General features: G+C 51.4%; 1 protein-coding gene across 1 annotated transcript; it reads left to right on the forward strand.

Moving 5' to 3' along the window:
- Nucleotides 1–990: 990 nt before the first annotated feature.
- CLEC19A (C-type lectin domain containing 19A) lies at nucleotides 991–10109 on the forward strand. Its single transcript, XM_050317380.1, has 6 exons — nucleotides 991–1110; nucleotides 6600–6765; nucleotides 7250–7343; nucleotides 8110–8242; nucleotides 9014–9101; nucleotides 10082–10109. Exons 1-5 carry the CDS (start codon nucleotides 1020–1022, stop codon nucleotides 9091–9093), a joined length of 564 nt encoding a protein of 187 aa, XP_050173337.1. The 5' UTR covers nucleotides 991–1019; the 3' UTR covers nucleotides 9094–9101; nucleotides 10082–10109.
- Nucleotides 10110–19480: the final 9371 nt, after the last annotated feature.

Consider the following 19480-nt stretch of genomic DNA (forward strand, 5'->3'; position numbering starts at 1 on the left):
TCCAACCAAATGTTGACCGTGGGAAGGAGACATGCTGGATAGTATGGGCTGTTAATGATACAGAGTGCAATATCATAGCAGATTTTCTGCTGTTGCAGGACTGCATGGACCCAGCACAGACATGGCAGATGGGCACAGTGTGAGTTTCTGAAACAGCCTTGGAGCCCCGGGCATAGCTGGGGGTTCCCTATTCCAGGCTGTTGTAGTGTGTCATAGCGTTGCCTTGCTCTGGGTAAAACAAACAAACAAACCAAACATAGGAAAAAAAGAAACAAAAAACCAAGCCACAGTAACAACAAAAAAAACCACCACAAAACCAAACCAAGAAAAAAGCAACACAAGATGGGGCACTACTGTATTACACCCCACTGCCCTGCAGCCCTGGCACCCTCTCCCCGTGCCTCCCCAGTGCCCGCCGCCGGCTGCCGCCGCTCCCCGGTGTCAGCACAGCCTTCGCCCTCCTGCCGCCAACCCCTGCCCGGTCTCTGCCGGCCTTGCCTGCAGGCAGAGGGTCCCGTTTGTCACCCCCCGAGGTGACCGGCTGCCCCGAGTCCCCTCCGCCGGCATCCCGAGGGTCGCAGCCTGCGCGGCGCCGCGGGATGGGGACACTAAATATCAACCCGGGATGCAGCCGGGGGTGCGAGGAGGGATAATGTCTTTGTTCCCCTACAGCCCCGGAGGGTGTCAGTGACTCTCTGGGAGCAGCGTGCCCCCCGAGCGGGGCTGCGGGCAGCGCCCTGGGCACGGGTCCTGGTCCGAGCCCCCGTCTGGGCTGCACTGAGGGCGGGCGGGCTCAGCCGGGGGCGGGCTGGGGGCAGCGGCCCGGGCGCGGGTCCCCTGTGGGATGCGCTGAGCGGGGCCGGGCTCAGCCGGGGGCGGGCTGCGGAGGAGCCGCTGCTCGGGGGAGGGGGCAGCGCGGCCCCTATATCCGCACCGGCCCGCGGCCGCCCCCCATAGCCCGCGGGGCTCGGGCCGAGCGCGACCCCAGCGCCCGGCAGCGGTGCCGGGGCGGCCCGGCCATGGGCTGCGGGCGGGCTCTGTGCGCCCTGCTGGCCGCCGCCCTGCTGGCCGCACACGCCTTCCCCCAGACCAACATCAAAATCAGCCAAGGTGAGTGCCCGGCGGTGGCCGCGGCGTGGGGTGAGGGTGATTTAATCGGCGGTGGCTGCGGCGGGGAAGGAGCTCGTGTGCCTCCCGCGGGGCTGGCAGCTGGTTCCTCCCTGCTCCGGCTGCTCTAGAAATCCCTGACTTGCTTTGAAATCAACTTTCTTCTTTGCCATGGGGACGTGGAGAAGGGCTGCCCCGGTCCCTCTCATCGGGATGTCGAAGGTCTCTCTGGGCTGGCTTTTTTTCTGTGTGTCAGCGGCTGCTCTGTCTCCTTCACCAACGCCGTGGGGTGGCTCGGGGCCGTGGGTCCTGCGGGGACTGCAGGAATCACTGCACGAGGTACACGTGTGAGGGGTGCAGGGCGGTGGCCCCCGGGCTCCCCGTTAATTCTTTCTTACTTACCGTGTGTGATAAGTAGCCACAAATATGGGATTCCCCCTTATTCCCCCTTTTTTTTTTTCCTCAGAGCTGTTGAGGATGGTGTCTGCTGTATGTCACTTAAGTTTCTTCCAAACTTTTTCATGGGCTTGGCGCTAGTGAGACTTGCTGCTCCAAGTTTGTTTGCACCCTGTTAGGTTTATTGGGAATGTGAGCAGAAAGGGGCTCCTTAAGTGCTGTTCAGTGAGATCGTGAGAAAAAGGATCGATACAAGCCCAGCTTTCCTGCCAGACACCTAATCCGTGGGAGCTTTGCCAAAACTAATTAAGGAGGAAAAAAACTCTGCAAGATAACTCCTATCTGTCAGTGCCAGCTGCAGGAGTGCTGCTCCCGGTGTTGGCTGTATCCTTATAACTCCAGACATACCTGGCGGAAGATTTGAAGCTGTAGAACCAGCTTGGTTTCCTTTCATTAAAGAATTTTAAAAAGCTAAGCCCTTGGTGTGAAAGGATGTCCCTTCCAATGTGCTTCAACTGCTGTTTAATATTTTACTTGGAGATTTGTAATATGCACCTTAAAAAACATGTCAGAGTGTGGAAAATATTGCCTAAATGAGCTTCACGTCCATCAGTGGATATTACTCCCTCCAGGTCCATATAACCCTCAGACACACAAGACCAAAATCCCTCCCTTGATTTGCTTGCTTCGATGGTGGACACTCAGTGTGAGATTCTTTCATCTGTTAATGAAAGACAAATATTGCACATAACATGAAGGTGACATTGTTTCTCAGTGCTTCTAAATCCATGTGTGCCCTGAGGCATCCCAACATCACACAACAGCACTGTCTTAGCCCCTGACACAGGCTCTGACCCACAACCTTCCCTTTTTAATGCCTATTCTTTGGGTCTACTCAGTAATGAGGAGGTGGTGGATGTGTCAAGACTGTGGTGGGATGGAGGTCTGGCTCAGCTGGCACTTTGAACCCCCCAGCCTAGCCACAGACAGGTTCTGCTGAAGCCATCCTGGAGGGGTCCTGGGGTCCCCTGTCCCAGCCCTGTTGTCTCACCCATCCCCTATAACTGTCCACTGCTCCAGCAGTGCCAAGCCAGGGTAAAGCCATGCTGCTGGCCCTCCCCATGGCCTGAGCTGATAAGAGGTGGCTCAGTTGGCAAGTGCCAGGATACTCATCCCGAGCCCCAGCTCTGCCAGCTGGGGCCGCTCCCCATCCCTCACTCTCAGCATCCCAGCCTTTGGATATTGCTCTGTGGGCAGCTCTGCCCTGGGAAGGACCCAGCCTACCACCTGACAGGGATCTCCCCAGCTCTTCTCCCTTGGCATTAGCTCCAGACAAGCCTCTTGGGCGTTGATGGACATCTTCCAAACCAGCTGCTTGCCAAGAGCTGAAGAGGTTCACTTGCTTTTTCAGGTCAGATGGCAGCATTAGCCTGTGGATGTGCCAAGGGGGGATGTCTCAAGAACATGCCTGTCAGTGAGGTGTCTCCTAACGCCCCTAAACTTTTTGATGAGCTGTCAGCTGTTGATGGAATGGAGCTCTTTGATGCTCTGCAGCAAAAAGAGCATCTGCTGCCAGCAGTGACCTGACCCGATCTGCTGTCCAAAACCCTTTGATGGACCCACAACCCCTCAGGAATCTTCCTTGCATGGGCATTTCTTGCCAACCTTCTCCTCGCCCCAAACTTCATATCTCAAATCTGTGGATCTGTGGAGGTGAGGCAGCATTGTTCTTTGGGATGAAACTGATCAGGAGCAAACCTGCTCTTCAGCAGCCACACAGCTGGTTAGAGGTTTTTTGGTTTTGGTTTTTTTGGTTTTTTTAAGTAGCATCCTGGAATGAAAAAAACCTCTTGTGAAACTGGCTAGGACTTTCTCAGTTAATTATTTCTAATTGGAAAGAGGCCAGTTGGGGAAGTGAAACTTCTTGGCAGAGCAGTGCCAGCTTCTGCAAGATTTTGATAAGTGATTTTCCTGGTGGTTCTACAGTGGATCTCAGCTAATAAATAAATAAAAAGGCTCCAGTTTTGTTGGCACTGACACAAATCCAGAGATTTTTCTGACCCAAAAATACTTTCTTTCCAGCTTTTCTGAGTTTGTAACAGCTGCCTGATCTTATCCTCAGCCAAGTCGGGACATCTATTTTGCTGGTGCTGCCTTAAAACATGGTCCTGCCCTTAAAACTGTTGCACTGTAAATAAGCAAAGGGAGAAAGGATTCTTGCCATCATTTTTCACCAGGAATTTGGAGACAAATGGATGAACTGACCTGGGGTCAGCAGAAACCCCTGTCCTGCAGGCAGCACTGGCTGTGCTGCTCCTGCCCTGTGCAGAGGAGCTGATGATGTTTTGGGATGATGTTTTGCTGCTGTGCTTAAAAGTGAGGATTTGGTCCATATATTCCCAAAATGCTATCCTTGTCCTCTTCTAGATCAAAATAGCACTCACAGCTGCTGGCTTGTGTTTTAACTCTTTCCTACAGAGTCATGAGTAGGCTCCTATACTCACAACCATACATCAGATTTCTTATGGCCTTTCTGCTAAAAATAACCCTCGAAGACCCCAAATAAAGCAGCTCCCCTAATTGTTCCTGCCTGTAAAACTGGGAGCAGTAGTTCTCCTCCAAAGAGACAGCCAAAGCCTCTGATCCTGACCTAACAGAAGAGATGCTAATTAAAAGCTGACCTCCCATATTTTCCTTTTTGGTATATTTAACCTTAAATTCCTTCAGGCACCTCTGGTTCACTGAAGCTCGTCAAATTAATGCTACCTAATGGGAAGCAGTATGGAATAACAAAGAAAGGCTGTCTGTGTTTCTGACTCGGTTTCAGCTGCTCTGAACAAACAGGAGGGTGATTTTCCCTGGCAGTTGGGGTGCTGATGGACCCATCTTTGAGCCAGGACACTGGGACGCCCACTGCAATTAGCACTCAGCAGTGAAGGCTCCGTTTGCTGGGGATGCTGCTGTGATAAGCCCTGTGAATTTTGCCACCACGCTGCTAGAGGTGAGGAGTTTGTCAAGGCACTACAATAAAATCCCAGTTGCTGGTGGTGCCTGTCTGGCGCAGACCTCTCGCTGCCCTCGGCAAGAAGGAACAGCAACCTGGAATCTCTGTGAGCCAGGACCAGACCCCAGCCCTGCCCTGAATGGGGGTATGTGCCTCACCCGTGACCTGGTGGTGAAGCTGAAGCCTCATCCTGTAGGTTTGGCCCTCGGCCCCTGCTCTTCTTTGTGTTTGGTGGAGGTTGGGAACCTTGGCCAGCATCATGAGGGAAGGAGTGCTGGACTCCTGGGGAATCACATCAGCTCTCTGGTCCTGCTCTATTGCTACAGTAAAACAATTTGCATTTCCTAGGGCTGTTTTAAGTTTTTTCTCTATGCAAGTATGGCCAGGTGTGAACCAAAGAGCTGAACCCTGCATAGCCACTGAGCTGGCTGAAATTTGGCCATCCTCCCCTAAAGCTATGCTGCTCTTCCAGGCATGCCTTATCCTTTTTCCTCCATAGCCCATAATTAGTGCTGATGAGGATGGGAGAGCCCTTTGAGCCCCTCGAGGGTTTGTCGCTGTGGGGTGCAGAGCTACCCCCAGCCTCAGCTCCTCCAGAGGGATGGCTGGAGGACCCGAGGCAGATTGATTGGGTGACAGCCCCACAGGGCCTGGCAGTTGACTTGGCCTTGTTCAGGAGGAAAAAATGGCTCACTGCATTTGTGCTTTGTCACCTGGGAGTGGGCTGTGACAGCAGGGACCCGGGGGCTGGCTGGTAGCTGTTTGTAGAACACTCAGAGATCCCCGTGTGGAAAGAGCTGATGAAATATGAAATTATCACCCAGAGCTGCCAGCACTGGCACAGGGAAGGATTTGGCTCCATGAACACTCACACAGCTGCTTTGGATTCACCTTGCCTCTCCTTTTCCCAGTGCTATTGCTTCCCTTGCCATGGACACATCCCTCATTGCCGCTGGCAGGGTTTTGTTCTCCCCACCCTTGGGGAAAACCATTCCCCATAGCCCCTCAGTACTGGAGGCCCTGTAGCACTACCTTGACCTTTCCAGGCTTGAGCCTGTTACCTGCTTGGATAGTTTGATGGCATCTGATGTCTGCCCTCAACCCCTGCACACCCACCCTGCCCACTGCCCTGCTCGCTCCAGCAGCAGCTCTGACCCCGGACCAGGACTCCTTGGGGATGTGGGAACTGGCTAGAGGGGAGCTGGCAATTCTCTAAGGTGCAAAAAACAGCAGCTAAGGGAGTTAAGCCTCTGTAAGCTTTGGGGGTTCCATGTGTGTTCGTGCTGGGGGGTGTGTGGTGTGTGCTGCACCATCCCCATGGGTGACAGGGAGCGCGGCACAGAGGAAGGAGAGCGGAGCACGTTAACGCCGGTTTTACACAGCGGCAACTGTGAAGGCTCCAGAAAGACATCCTGCCCCCACAATGGCCTCTTTTGGGGCAGCGTCCCCACTGTGCTGAAAAGTGACAAGGGATGATGAGCAGCTCCGCGGCCCCAGCTCTTATCTGGCGGAGGGAGGCAGATAGGCTGGCACCGCTCCTGGCGGCACGCGCGCCTCGCCCGGCTATTTATGGGGCTGAAATCCAACGCGTGCCTGCGTGCACGGCTGCATCCAGGGACAGGGATGGTGAGGGGGTTTCCTTGGAGGGAGGAGGTGCAGGCTGTCCTTGCAGGAGGGCAGAACACGGTCATAACCCCGCAGCCCTGGCTGTCAGCTCCCATCCCAGCACTGTGGCTCCAGTGGTGCCTGATAGAGGCGAGAGGAGCCCTTATCTTGGTTTCCCCACTAGCAAATGTCAGTGCCTTTATTTTAAGCACCCTCTTCTGAAAATGATGTCAAGATGGCTTGGAATATGCCTCCTGGTTTGGGCAGATGCTAAAACTGAGAAATCCACAACTTGTGCAAAATGTATTTTCACTTTTGCAATCTTTTGTACAGCGCCCACAGAGGTTGGGTTTTCTGTGCATGTGTTTGGTGGTTACTTGCCTGGGTGAGTGGGGGAGCAGGGCTGGGCACTGCTGCCTCCACTGCCTGCTCAGCTGCCCAGCAATGCTGCCTCACCGCTGCCAGCTGTCTTCTGCTCTGCCCCCAGCCATGCCCGAGCCTGTCCACGCCTACTCCTGCCCGCTTTTCTGGACAGAGTACGAAGGTCACTGCTACCGGTACTTCCCCATCAACAAAACCTGGGCTGAAGCCGACCTCTACTGCGCTGAGTTCTCCATTGGCATCAGATCAGCCAAGCTGGCCTCCATCCACAGGTAAGGGTTGCAGAAACATGTCATCACAACATGGGGAGGAAGGAAAATGGGGACAAAGTCCCATTTGCACAGCACAGTCTCTCTATCAGCTGTAGCCTCATGCTGCAGCCTAAGCATCCTTCTGCAGCAGCAACCTGGTCAAGTCTGATGCACTGGGCTCACAAGGGTAATATAGAAAATGTCTTTTCATCGACTGGCAGGAAAACTGGCACAGTATTCCCTAAATTTCCCCAAACTGCGTTTTTCACTCTTGAAAAAGGGATGGAAGTACATCATGATTACACAGGCTTTTTCCCCCGTTCCCTCTCCCCGAGCTCTCACCAGCACTATGCTCCTCTTGCACAGACCCGGAAAGTAATCAACAGCAATCGCAAGAGGGGGAGCCATTTGGCCATGGGTCCAGTGGTGGGTGAATGCTTAGGGACACTCCTGACCATTTGCTGACATACCCCCTTGGTGGCTCCGTGTTGCTCTGTTTTGCCAGCTGGGAAGAAAATGTGTTTGTGTACGACCTGGTGAACAGCCGCGTGCCTGGCATCCCCACCGACATCTGGACGGGACTCAACGACCTGCGTGAGGTGAGAGCTCTCTGAAGTCTTGTGGGAAATGGCTTTGAAAAATCCACCTCTCTGCGTTCTCCTTCCGTAAAGCCACTTGGTTTTCTTCTTTGGCCCTTATAGCTCCATTAACCAAGTGGTGGCATAGGATCTGTTGTGCAGTGCATGGAAAAAATTGTCATTTCTTCCCTTCCAGTCTGCTTTTACAAGTGCTACTGTAATAGCACTTATTTATATCCACATAGTGAATATAAATAATTAATAATTATTCATATTTTATTACTGTATTAATAGAGTATTGTACTGCTGGTTCAAGAAGAGCTAGTAAACTGAAAAGGCCTCCAGTGTCAAAAATCACCAAGTTCCATTGCTCTCTTGTGATACTCTGTGGAAATATATAGTCTAATATGTTAGAAAGAAAAATTGAGACCATCAGGAGAACAGTCCCATGTCAGCAAATTTTTGGTAGATACTGAGAAAGGAAAGAAAGGAAAAGAAACACAGAGTTGGGTGGGGGTGTTAAAAAAAAAAAATGGATTTAATTTCTGGGCTTCCCCTCGTGAGAACACTGCAAATTCTGGGGCTGTCCTTGGAAGTTTTCAGTTGTAAAACCCAAATGAGGTGTTTGGCCTTTGCTGAGTGGTGACAGCCTCTCCCCACGTCCCCGGGCTGTGTGGCACTGGGGATGGGGATGGGAATGGGGATGGGTTGTGCATGGGAGTGGGCCCCCCACCCTCTGCAGTTGCAGATCTGAGGTGATGGCCTTTCTCCACCCATCCCGTGCCAGGAGGGTCACTTCGAGTGGACAGACGGCTCCTCCTACGACTACCACTACTGGGATGGCAGTCAGCCTGACGATGGGATCCACTCCATCCCGGAGGAGGAGGACTGTGTGCAGATCTGGTACAGACACAGCAGTGGTGAGTGCTGCACTGGGTACCGAGGGCACCTTTGGTGTTATTTGCATGTCAATAAATTCAATTCACCACAGCTCCTGCTTTTCTGAAGAGTTTGGAGGCAGGCAGAGGATTTGCATTTTAATTTTTAAGTCTGATTTTCTTTCTTCTTTACAGAGAAGGAGTGTGTCTTCCCTTTTCACCATTTACATACACACACATACACAGACACACACTTGTTTTCCCACTGCTCACAGCCCATCTCCCTCTCCCATAGCAGCAGCAGGACAGGAATATCAGCTGTCTTGAAGAACTACCAAATTTAGCCAAAGGTCAAATTTTCCCATTTCCCTTCCCACATGGGAGGCTCATGGAAACACCCATTGATTTGCCAGCTTTTCTCTCCCATGCTCAGGCCAGGGCATCTTGCTGAAGTGGGATAAGACCCTGCCTCTGCAAAAATCCCACTTCATGTCTTCAGTGCCAGTGAGATCAGCAAGGTGTGTCCAGACCCCCAGACATACATAAATGCCCTGTCCATGGGCAGCCTCCTGATATTTTGGGGGTACAGGACTGTGTTTGCAGCTACTCTTTCACTACCATGTCCAAGCTGGGGCCCAGGATCCCCTCCAGATGGGGAGGGGAATGCTGGGAGGGGGCATGGATGGGAGTGATGCAAATGGGAGCACACCCAGGGAAAGCCTCCCATAATGGCAGGAGGTCCTGATCCCAAGGGTATAGTTACTTCCTTGTGCCTTTTTTCAGCTAATGCCTTGTGGTTTTTTTGGGGGGTAGCGCTGCGCTCCTGGAACGACAATGCCTGTGGCAGAGCCTTCCCCTTCGTCTGCAAGATCCCCTCGCTGGCCCTGGACTGAGGCTGCTGGCGCTGCCCGTGCTCCCCCTCATTTTGGGTCACCTCTCCAGCCATGCTGGGGAAGAGCAGTCAAGACATGGCATGGGTTGTGAGAGCCATGGAACTGCTTGGCGTCCCCAGACAACCCCTGGCTGTAAAACACCTCCTGGGAGTGCCATGGGGGTGAAGCAATGGGAGTTCAACAGTAAAGGAGCCCCCCAAGCCTAAGTCTGGCTTTGGGTTTCAGATTAATTATCAGAGCGTATTAGAGGAAGCCCATGATTTTACCAATACATCAAACTGTTAGCACCAAAAAATAGCCATGTGTAGGAAGTGGTTTTGCCTGTTGATCTGTGAAGGAAAAGTGTTATTTTCTCTTAAGTTATGCAAAATGCCTCTTGTCCACGTTATTTTTCTCTCTGCTAAAATAAACAGCAAACAGCAGGTGGAGGCTCCTCTGTCTTTCTGGGACTCGAGTAGTAGCGACTCCCTGGGGTCATGGGGTTTTGTGTGAAAGTGTTTTTTCCCCAGTTTGCTCTGTATTACAGAGATGTGTGTGTGGAGGAAGTGGGTGCATGGAAAAGTTTATTTTATCGACCCTGACTGGTTTTGGGGGTCCCTGGGGCAGCCTGTGTGCCCACCCTGCCCTTTGCCTGGCCCCCAGCAAACAGTGTCACTGTGCAGGGGGCATGGAGCCAGGCACTGCCCCACACCTCTGCAGCATCCCTGCCTGCAGCAGGTGAGCAGGATTTCACCCTGGCTACTTAGGGCTGACTGGATCAGCTGGAGGGCAGGTGAGGGGCTGACACACACCAGCTGGGGTCAGCCCATCCTCACATCCTTGTCCCATGTGGGGAGAGCTTGCAGCTTTTGGTACAACCCTAATTCCCAGGAAATGATGCTCTTTCTCTCAGTCCTTACTGGTGTCCTTCAGTGCTGCAGTAGCACCACAGAGGTATTTGTCTTCTGGGTCATTTCGGGGGAGGTGTGTGTGGTTGTGGCAGCTGCAGTGTGCCCTGCTTGAGCTGCTCAGTGGGGAGGTGGGACCCTCCTCCTTGTAAGCAGGTGAATTTGCAGGGCCTGGATGCAAGTGGGGCCAAGCTGATGCCAGGGTCCAAGGGAAAGGCAGTGCTATGGAGGTAAAGACATGCTTCTCCTTTAGGGGACACAGCTCCAAGGGCACTACTGGACCCAGTCAAATGCCATAAATCCAGTGCTCCCCAGGGAGCTTTGGGGTGTGAACTCTGATCCCACACAGCCCTATAGAATCCAGGTGGCTTTGCCCCGTGCAGAGGGGGCTGCAGAGGGGCCCCTTGCCCCCTCCTGGGAGCCATGTGTCCATTTTGTCCCTGTTGTGGCAAAGCCCCAGGGTCTCAGAGCACCAAGGCAGCTGGAACAGCCCTGGACTGCCCTGTCTCAGCCACTGCCTGCAAAGATGGGCAAAAGTATCCCCATAAAATTGTCTGGTCCCCCTTGATGTCACCATCCTAGAAATACAACATTTCAGAACTAAGACTTTGCAGAGTGATCACACTGGATACAATGAGGTAAGTAGCTGGGAGCTTGGAACTTCCTCAGATGGCAGCTCAGCTTTTGGCTGAAATATATTTCCACTTGGAGAGAAACTGGAAAACTTGGTGGGGACAGTGGTGGTTATTGTATGTGGAATATGTGTGCTGGAGCAAGTTTCTAAAATAATGAAGCGCTGTCATCCCTGATTATGTATTTTTAGAAATATATTAAAATTTTTATATAAATAAATATACAAATGGATAATACATATAAACAAAGCTATATTACTTTTATTAGATTTTATATATAGTATATACACAGATTATCCATATATTTATATAGAAAGTAAGCAATTGTGTAGCTTTCAGTTTTAGATTTTAACACTGGATGTGCCTTCTAGAAGTTTTTTTTTCATTTGAAAACAATAAATTATGTATGGATGATAACAGCATGTAAAGAAACCAGCTCTTTAAAAAAAAAAAAAAAGTTTTGGATCCAACAAGCTAAAGAAAGCTGATATGTAGTACCTTGTCTGTGGCAGGAAAGGGTTTGAGGAACTAAGCATGGTGGGGGACGTGTCTGATGAACTCCTGGTTCTCAGTGCCAGTGCTGAGGTGTCATCCCATCTCTGTGATGAAGACAGCACAGGGAGCGGGCACAGCAGACCCCCAGAGTCCCTTTGGGCTGGCTGTGGGTCCAGAGCCCATCACTATGGGGAGGGTTGGGTGGGAGTCACACCGAGAGCTGCCGCACGGTGCCAAGCTTGGCTCCAGGCTGCCTCTCCTCGGATTCTTTTCCCTGTTCCTCCTGTGTCCCCTGTTCAGAGGAGCTGGGAGTTCACCACGGCTGGGGATAGGTATGCCTCGAGCCAAACAACTGTCTATTCTCACTGCAAGTGGTATGAGATGTTTCAAAAGAAAGGTTAAAACCTTCCCTTGGGAAAGCGTTTGAAGACCTGGGCCCTACTGTGGCTTAAAATATTGCTAATGGGGAGCTCTCTGAAAGCTGTCACCTCCAATTAACATCTTCATTTCCAGGTAAAAAGAACTGAACATGTGTGACCTGAAAGGCAGGACCAAAGTTAATAGGGGCTTTGTTTTGCAAGCCCCCTGTCTTTCTCCTCAGACTCCAGGGTCCTTACTTAAAAATCAACCATCTCTCCTTGCCAGTGTCTTCTGTTTCACAGTAATCAAATGAAATTCAGAAAACAACAGGAGTTTTCACCTCCTTAATTAACTTCTAGTGGATCTGGCTAGGTCAGGGCTTGATGGAAGCTGAGATGTGCCCTTTCCCTCGACATGGATTTTCCCAGAATTTGGGTGGTTGAGAGGCACTCCAGCTCTCCAGGCTGAAGTTTTTATTTTTCCACGCTCCTTGTCCCATAACCCCTCACTCCCTTGTTAGCTTGAATTTCTCCCTGCTGACTTCCTATATGGTGCAGACAATGGGAACCTGACAGCAGCAGGACTTTCCCACACCTCTCCTGCACATCACTTGCAAGTGGTTGATTTCTGGGGGGTCCTTTTATGACACTGATTTTTTTAGGAGCGGAACATCTTCTTTTGTAGTGTGTGAAAGCTGGGGAAAGTGTGGACAGTGTGTGATGTAGCCTGGTAGTGAACCGAAATAGTCTCTGTGACAAGTGTCTCTACCCTCCTATACCCCGTTCCTGAGCTATACAGACAATATTGCCCTCAGCCCTGGAACAGCAGCGGGGAGAGATGGGCCTTTCTGCACCTTTGACCTTTGGATTCCTTTTATTCCTACTATGATTGTTCTTTATTTCCTGAGATATGCTGCTGGATGTTGGAATGTGGGAGGTGGATGTCACAGCTGGATGTCACCAGCAGTGCTTGTGCTGCCCAGACAGCCTGGTGAGGATTTTCCTCCCCAGTGACTATCTTGACTGCTCCAACGCCTGGCTGGGCTGAGCTGGGCTGAGCTGTCCTTTCCTCTATTAATTTCGTAAGATTTTTTTCTCCTGAAAATGACTGGGAGGATAAGGGCTGCACAGCTGAATCATGAGCTTTTTCTTGTGCATTTCCCTTGGGTTTAATTGTCTGAGTAGCGGCTCAGCTCCTGCCCTGCGGCCAGGATGGTGCAAAGTGGTTCCCTTTGACAGAGAACAAAAATATCTCAGGACCGAAAAACCAGGCTTCCAGCAGCTCAGACAGCACATTACAGACATTTACTGTTTGTGGCAGCGAGGCCCATCACAAAAACAAGCCCCTGTGATAAATTATGTTGCCCATCTGTGTGTTAAACCCCCCAGCTTTAGCGCATCCCGAATGTACACGGCTGGGAGAGACAGAGCAGTGGGGCACGGGGAAGACAAGCAGGATCTGGCTGTGTAGGTCCCAGAGGATGATGGCTTAACTGAGATATTCCTGCTGTTCTGCAGAAGGGCTTTCCCATCCCACCTCACACCAGCTGCTCCCTGCTGCTGCCAGGGAATGAGTGGGACAGTGGGAGCCAGCAGGGACAAACCTGCTGGGAAATGTATCTCTTTCTGGGCGGCCAAAGGGCTTGTCTGAGGCAGCCATCAAGAGGCATGAGTCAAGCTGGATTTATACACCGTGGAAGCTGCTGGTGTGTGATGGCACCCTGACTAATTGCAAAAGCTCAGTGAGACTTCCAGCAGCACCAGGGAGGCTCATTGCTGCCAGGGGCTCCTCCAGCCTGGGGGACCCTGGGACGGGGCTGGCTCACCACAGGAGCTGTCTCATGGCAGGGCCCATCTTGCTGTTGATTGCTCTTTATTGGTACCCCAAAAGTCTCCCCCTCTTTTGTGGCCAAGGATTTAAAGGCTTCCTGAGAACACTGCCTTGGTGGGGAGCGCTGGCTGTGGGCCAATATCCCTCTCCCCCTTTGGCACGGGGCTCCGCAGCACAGCTGTCTAAAATAAGGTGGTTGTGTTTTTTATTAACCACTTTCGCTTTGCCAGGGCTCAGTGATTTGGCTGGAAACTTTCATTCCTGGGTGCACATTGCCAGAGCTGCCACTGATCAGAGGCAAAGTGCAGATCTGACAGGAGTGCAATTCCTGCTGTGGTCCCTGCTTGGAAAGCCGGTCAGCCTTGAAGGACAGAGGTGACATGAGAGAAAAAGGAACCGCAGCTGGCACCGGGCACGTGAACCCCCGGAGTCAGCCAGGGAGGATGGGGCTGTTCTGGGCTGATACTGAAAGAGCTGATGCTGCTCAGCAATGCCTGGCTGCTGTCCCCGAGTGAGGTCCTGGGCACGGGGCTCCTGCTGCACTGGTAAAATGTAGCTGTATTTGGGAATCTGCAAAAAAAAAAAGTCTAGTCCGGCTCTTGGGGTTACCATGGCAACTAGATATTTGCTCATTTGTATTTCTTGAAATTATACTGGTCTGCTGATTGCCTCATTTGTGAAGCTCTTTGTCAGGAGGCCGATAAATCCCTGTTTGTCAAGGGCTCTGTGGAAGCGAACGGTGCCGTTATTGAGCAGATTTCTGAATGGGAGCTTTGCTGGAGTGTGGGTGTGTTATATCAGCATCGCTCCTGCAGACACCCAGTAACACACACCCTGGCCTAGGAAGTGAGTGCTTGCTCTGCTCATCCCCTCTGACATCCATTTGTACTCCGCAGTTGCTTGGGATAACAAAATCTGAGTGACTTGTCATGAGAGACCAGCTAAGTATGGGACAGGGGATACTCTTCTTGCATGGAGAGGACTCAAATAACATTTCTGGCTGTGCTCAAGAATCTGCCATGGGGTAGGAAGGCAAGAAGTTTAGCTGGAAGTTAATTTGAGGAATTCCTGTATCCCCATGTGTTCAGGAGAGGAGGTGAGAGCTCCATGGCTGGAGAGGCCACAGGAGCAGTACCCATTAGCCAAGATAGGAGCGTTGTGATCCTGCTCACAGGGGAATAACCACTATCCTCTGCTTCCAGAGTGCATGGAGGCTTGAAGGTTTGGGAAAATGACAGCTCAGATTAAATGCTTACTGGGTTTTGGTGTTGCAAAATTTGGCACTGTCTGTGGAGCACCAGGAAAGGACAATGCTGCAGGGCTGGCTGGAACTTTCAGAGGTGGCTGTAGGAGAGGATAGGGAAGGGTTATTTTTTTATCCTGAAGACAAAATTAATTTCATTTGGATGCTGTTTAGACTCTATGGCCCTGGTCAATTGACCCACAACCCAGCATTTAAGAGCTCAGCATTCCTTATCAAGTATTCGTTTAAAGGCAAAAAGCCATTTGCCAGTAACTGCTCTTGTGTCTTGCTAAAATAATTAAATTAGGAGGCAGAACATCATGGCAGGTCTGTCAATAGTTTTGTGCAGCTTTTCCACATGAGGATGTAACACCTTTGTGGGCTCCTGCTCTGCTCAGCAGTGCTGGCACAGGTGCCTGTGGGGACCACGGGAACTGCTGGACCTCATCCCCCCCCATCACAGCCAGCTGCCTCCATCCTCCCACCACCAGCCATGGGCTGCAATCAGCAGGCACCAAACATGAAGATCACAGGCAGACGTAGAGGAAGGAAACAGCAGAAGTGTGGGTTAAAGCAATTAAATGTGGTATTTCATCAGTGTGGAGGGCAAGTGTTTACAGGAAAGGGCCATGGCCTTTATTAATCTCCAAAGCATTATATGAAGTCATGGCCTCAAATAAATGCTGAATGCAAATGATGAATGTATTAATCCAGTATGGATAATGGCCCTGGGTTGTGAAAGTGATTATAATTTGGTAATAGCAATAATATTAACAGCTCTAGTCAAATCCTAAATGCCAGCTTTGTAACCTGCCTTTTTTCCTGCATTGACTCCATCAAGCAATCTGTGATAGCTGGCTGGGGGGCTGCGTGTCACTTTGCACATGATCCCTCAGATCCCCTACGTACACCTGGCCTGACTGGGATGTCAGTGTTCCTTACTACCCTGGGCCCCATAACCACACAGGAGAGGAAGAGTGGCTCCTGCTCTGGCAGTAAACACAGTTAGAGCACCGAAAATCTTTGCTTGGATTTGACATTTTGGGGTCTGTTCTACATCTACAGTAAATTCATCCTTCATTGCACATTGCCCTGGCTCCTTCAGTACTCCCTGCTGTAGAGATGTCCCTTGCAGGGACTGGGTTCCCAAAGCATCCCAGTGTGCTGGTGGGTTTGGTCCCTTCCAGTCTTACCCCCAGGATGTGACTTTTGGGGAAGGACTGGTGAGTTTTTAGGGAAAGACTATCAAGTTTGTGGGTTTGGGTGGAGTGGGGTGAAGCAATGATGAAGAATGCTGCAGTTCTTCCACTCCTGGTTTTAGTATACAGACACACAAGGCACAAAATTCCTGTCAGGGTGGGATTTTTAACTCCAAAATGCCAGTGCAGACTCTCACTGCTCATATTGTCTGGCAGCTGCACCCACTGCATCCTCTCTCCCATTACTTTCTCCATTTTTCTGATTTAAACTGAGGAAACCCAAAAAAAGCTGCTGTTTTGTTGAGAGTTCAGTGCAGTGAATGACCCATTTTTCTTCTTGGATGAGTCACGGATCCTCCTTTGAAAGATCTCGTTATTAATATGCCATTTGTGGGATATGTCTGAATTTTCCAGCAGTGGCAGTAGCCTTGTCTGTGCTCACTAAGGGAACCTACACAATGAATGACATATGTCAAATGTCTGCACCCTGATGCAACAGATTTAGTGTCTGTCTTAAAGGACATATTGCTTTCATGCTTGACACTTTTTCCTTATTAGAAATTTGTTAAAATTTGTTAAAATTAAAAAATAAGCAGAAGAGGGGGATCCCTCCTCAGATGGTTTGTCTCATAAAAGAGAAGTGGAAGAGGAGAAGGGAGGTATTTTTAGATGTGCAGAATGGTCACAGAGTAGGGTTTCATCACAGGGAGAGCAACCATCACCTTGCATTTGGGCTGCCAAGGGAGTGCATCTCAAAGCCCTGCTCTTTGCCTTTTGCACAGACCTCACTAAACTATTGGAGAAAAATGCTCCCTGTAAAGTGACAAATGCCCCCCTGCAAGGGTTGCCCCAAGGTTGCTCCCTGGTGAGCTTTGCCTGACTGGCACAGGGATCACCTGCCTGCACTGCCAGAAAGGGGAGCATGAGCTCTGCTTGCCCACGGGGGACAGCAGCACCCACAAGGACAGCACACAGATGCTGGCCCTTGGGCTGTGTCCAGCCCTGAGAGATGCTTGGACAACCTTTTCTTGGACAAGAAAAAGGAGGGGAAAGGATGTGACTGCATGGGAGCTGCCGACACGGTGTCTGCTCCTGGGGTTTGGGGAGCACTGTAATGGAAACTTGTCAGATTTGTGGGAAATCAAGCAGAAAACACTAAACCAAGTATTCTCAGTGTGTTTCCTGTCGGTCATTATTTACAGTTGGTCCAAATCCCAGATTCCTTGATTTTTAATAACTGGCTCTGGGCTTTTAGCATGCCTTGCTCTGGGTACTTGTGCTGCAGAGTGGCAGCTGGAGCAGTAGTGCCCTCGCAGAGCAGAGGACAGAGAGTAGTTGGGCTTAATGAGCAGCTGGCACACGGCAAGTTTTCCATGCTAAGGAAAATGTTTGATACATTTTCTTCAAACAAAGAGCCCTTAGGAAATGTTTGCTATTGAAGCTGGCTCCTCTGGGCTGCCAGAGGTGGTGGGTACCCTGTGGGAAAGTGTTGCCAGCTTGGATCTCCCCTCTTGTGACAGGCAAGGAGGCTGTGACATGGTGGCCTTTGCAGGCAAGGTCACCTTGCTGCCCCTAATTAATGCTGTGACTAATTAGCTTTTATCCCAGGTTCTTCTCCACTCAGATTTCTCGTATTAGTGGCAGAGGGCTGTTCACTGCAGAAACCCAAGCCAGAGCAAGCCCGCAGAACTCAGCAGCCACAGCATCATCACCCTGCCCCATTTCTACCTGCCCTGGCTGCAGGATTGCATGTTGGGCTTGCCACACCCAGAGAAATTAAGTGGGTTTTTTTCTCCTTAATTTGGCACAAAATGATTGCAGAGCTGGGGTAGTTTCCCTGCTGCGGGCTTTCCGGATCTGCCGGATGGGCCCCCGGGGCACTGAAAACGCTCACCCCTGACTTCGTCCTTAATGCACTGCAGATGTGATTATCCTAACGCACTGCAGCTCCTGGTGCGCCGCTACGCCCCGTTGCCGATGGGCTTCTCGATACAAATCGGCTTCCTCTGGGTGCAGGTACCCGCGTCACACGCGGCAGGGCGGGACCGCCACCCCGAGCCTTTCCTCCGCCCGCAGATGCTGTGAGCGGCTCTGCCAGTCCCGATGTCCCCGCAGCTCCCCGCCCCTCAGTGGCTTCGGTTTTCTGAGGGATTAGAGAGCAGATCTTTGCATCAGCCCTGTTGAAAGAAAACCTCAGGTTCTGCTGTTCGCAGAGCGCTGGGATTGAAGGAGGGATGGCTGCAATCCCGGGCTGTGGCAGCAGCCTGGCGGGATCCCGTGGGAAGAGAGCCTTGGAAGGGGCTGGCGGGTTAGTGTTCAGCAGGTTCCTGAGGGTGCACCCCAAAGGGCTGAACAAAGTCAGGCAAGAAATAGGGGCAGGGTAGGATAAAAAAGCAGGTGGAGGGAATCATGTGGTGAATTTAACATCTTGGGAAAGGCAAACACCAAGGCTGAGCGTTTTCTCTGGGTTTCTTTGCTCAAGCTCTGATGGTGCACTTGAATAAGAAGTTGGTGTGCACTGGGGGCACCAGGAGCTGCACTGTGTGGGGGCAGGGGAAGGAAGAGCCGTTCCAGGTGCACAATTTGACAAAGGATGCTTTTTACTTATTTTTTTTCCTCTCCCCCAAACAACACTCAGAAGATGGAGAACAGGTCCTTCCAGTGACACCTGGCAAACTCCTGGATGCCCAGCCCAGCGTCCGCTCGGGGCCGGGGGGGCATGACCAGGTGTGTGTGAAATGATTCCTGCCGTGTCCTCCGCGGGTGACAATGCTCGGCGGGGACCGGCTGGTGCGGCGGCACCAGGGGTGCTGCAAGAGGCAGCAGCATCTCCCCTGCCCCACGCGGCCAGCGCTGCAGCCCCACGGCCGCGAGTCTGGCCGTGTGCCACAGCAGACGGGGCAGGAGGACGTCCCTCCGACGTGCCTCGCCGCTGGATTGAAACCTCTCGCGTTTGCTGGGAGCGAGGGAGCTGCTCCAGCGGCACATCCGCGAGAGCGTGCTGCCATCTCTTGGCTATGCAAATCAGGAGGTACAGCCGAGTTACAGCGGGTCCCATTGCAACTCACACTGCCTGGGAAAATGTCCCTTATGCGCTACTTGCCTGTTCTGTGTGGTTTTTACCACTATTCCCATTGCCGTGTGCTGTTCCCTCTACCCTGTGAAGTGACCCTGGGTGCGAGGGGAGAGCCCTGACCGATGCTCAACACTGCCCGAGGTGTCACCATTGTGGCACCTGTCAGCCCAAGCTGAGCATCCGAGAGAGCACACCGTGCAGTAGGACACCAGCAGCCCTTTCTTCCAAACAACAGACTCAATCAAGTGGCTATTTTTAGTGTTTCAACCCAACATAGATAAAGACTTCCTGAAAATTAATTATGGAAAGCGGTGGAAAGTCTCAGGCTTATCTGTTTGCTTCAGTGGCACACTGCAATATCTGAAGCCACATAATGAGCACTTTCCTGGACTTAAAAATGGAGTTTACAACCAGCAAACAAGTGAGCATTCTACTTTATGTACAGTCTTTAGTCTGTGTGTGGCCCAGAATTGAGTGGTGACTACTACCACTAGGCACAACAGGTTTCAGAATTGAACTTCAGAAAATAGAATATCTGATCCCTCTCTGGCAAGCACCATCCAGAGCTAAGCATGACTCACTCCATCCATCCATCCCCACAAAATCCACCAGTGTGATTTTTCCTCTAAGTGAACAGGTTATGGTTTGACAGCTCCAGGCTACCA

Source organism: Myiozetetes cayanensis, unplaced genomic scaffold (assembly GCF_022539395.1).
Source record: "Myiozetetes cayanensis isolate MyiCay16 unplaced genomic scaffold, myiCay2020 scf20-37, whole genome shotgun sequence".
NCBI classification, from domain to species: domain Eukaryota; kingdom Metazoa; phylum Chordata; class Aves; order Passeriformes; family Tyrannidae; genus Myiozetetes; species Myiozetetes cayanensis.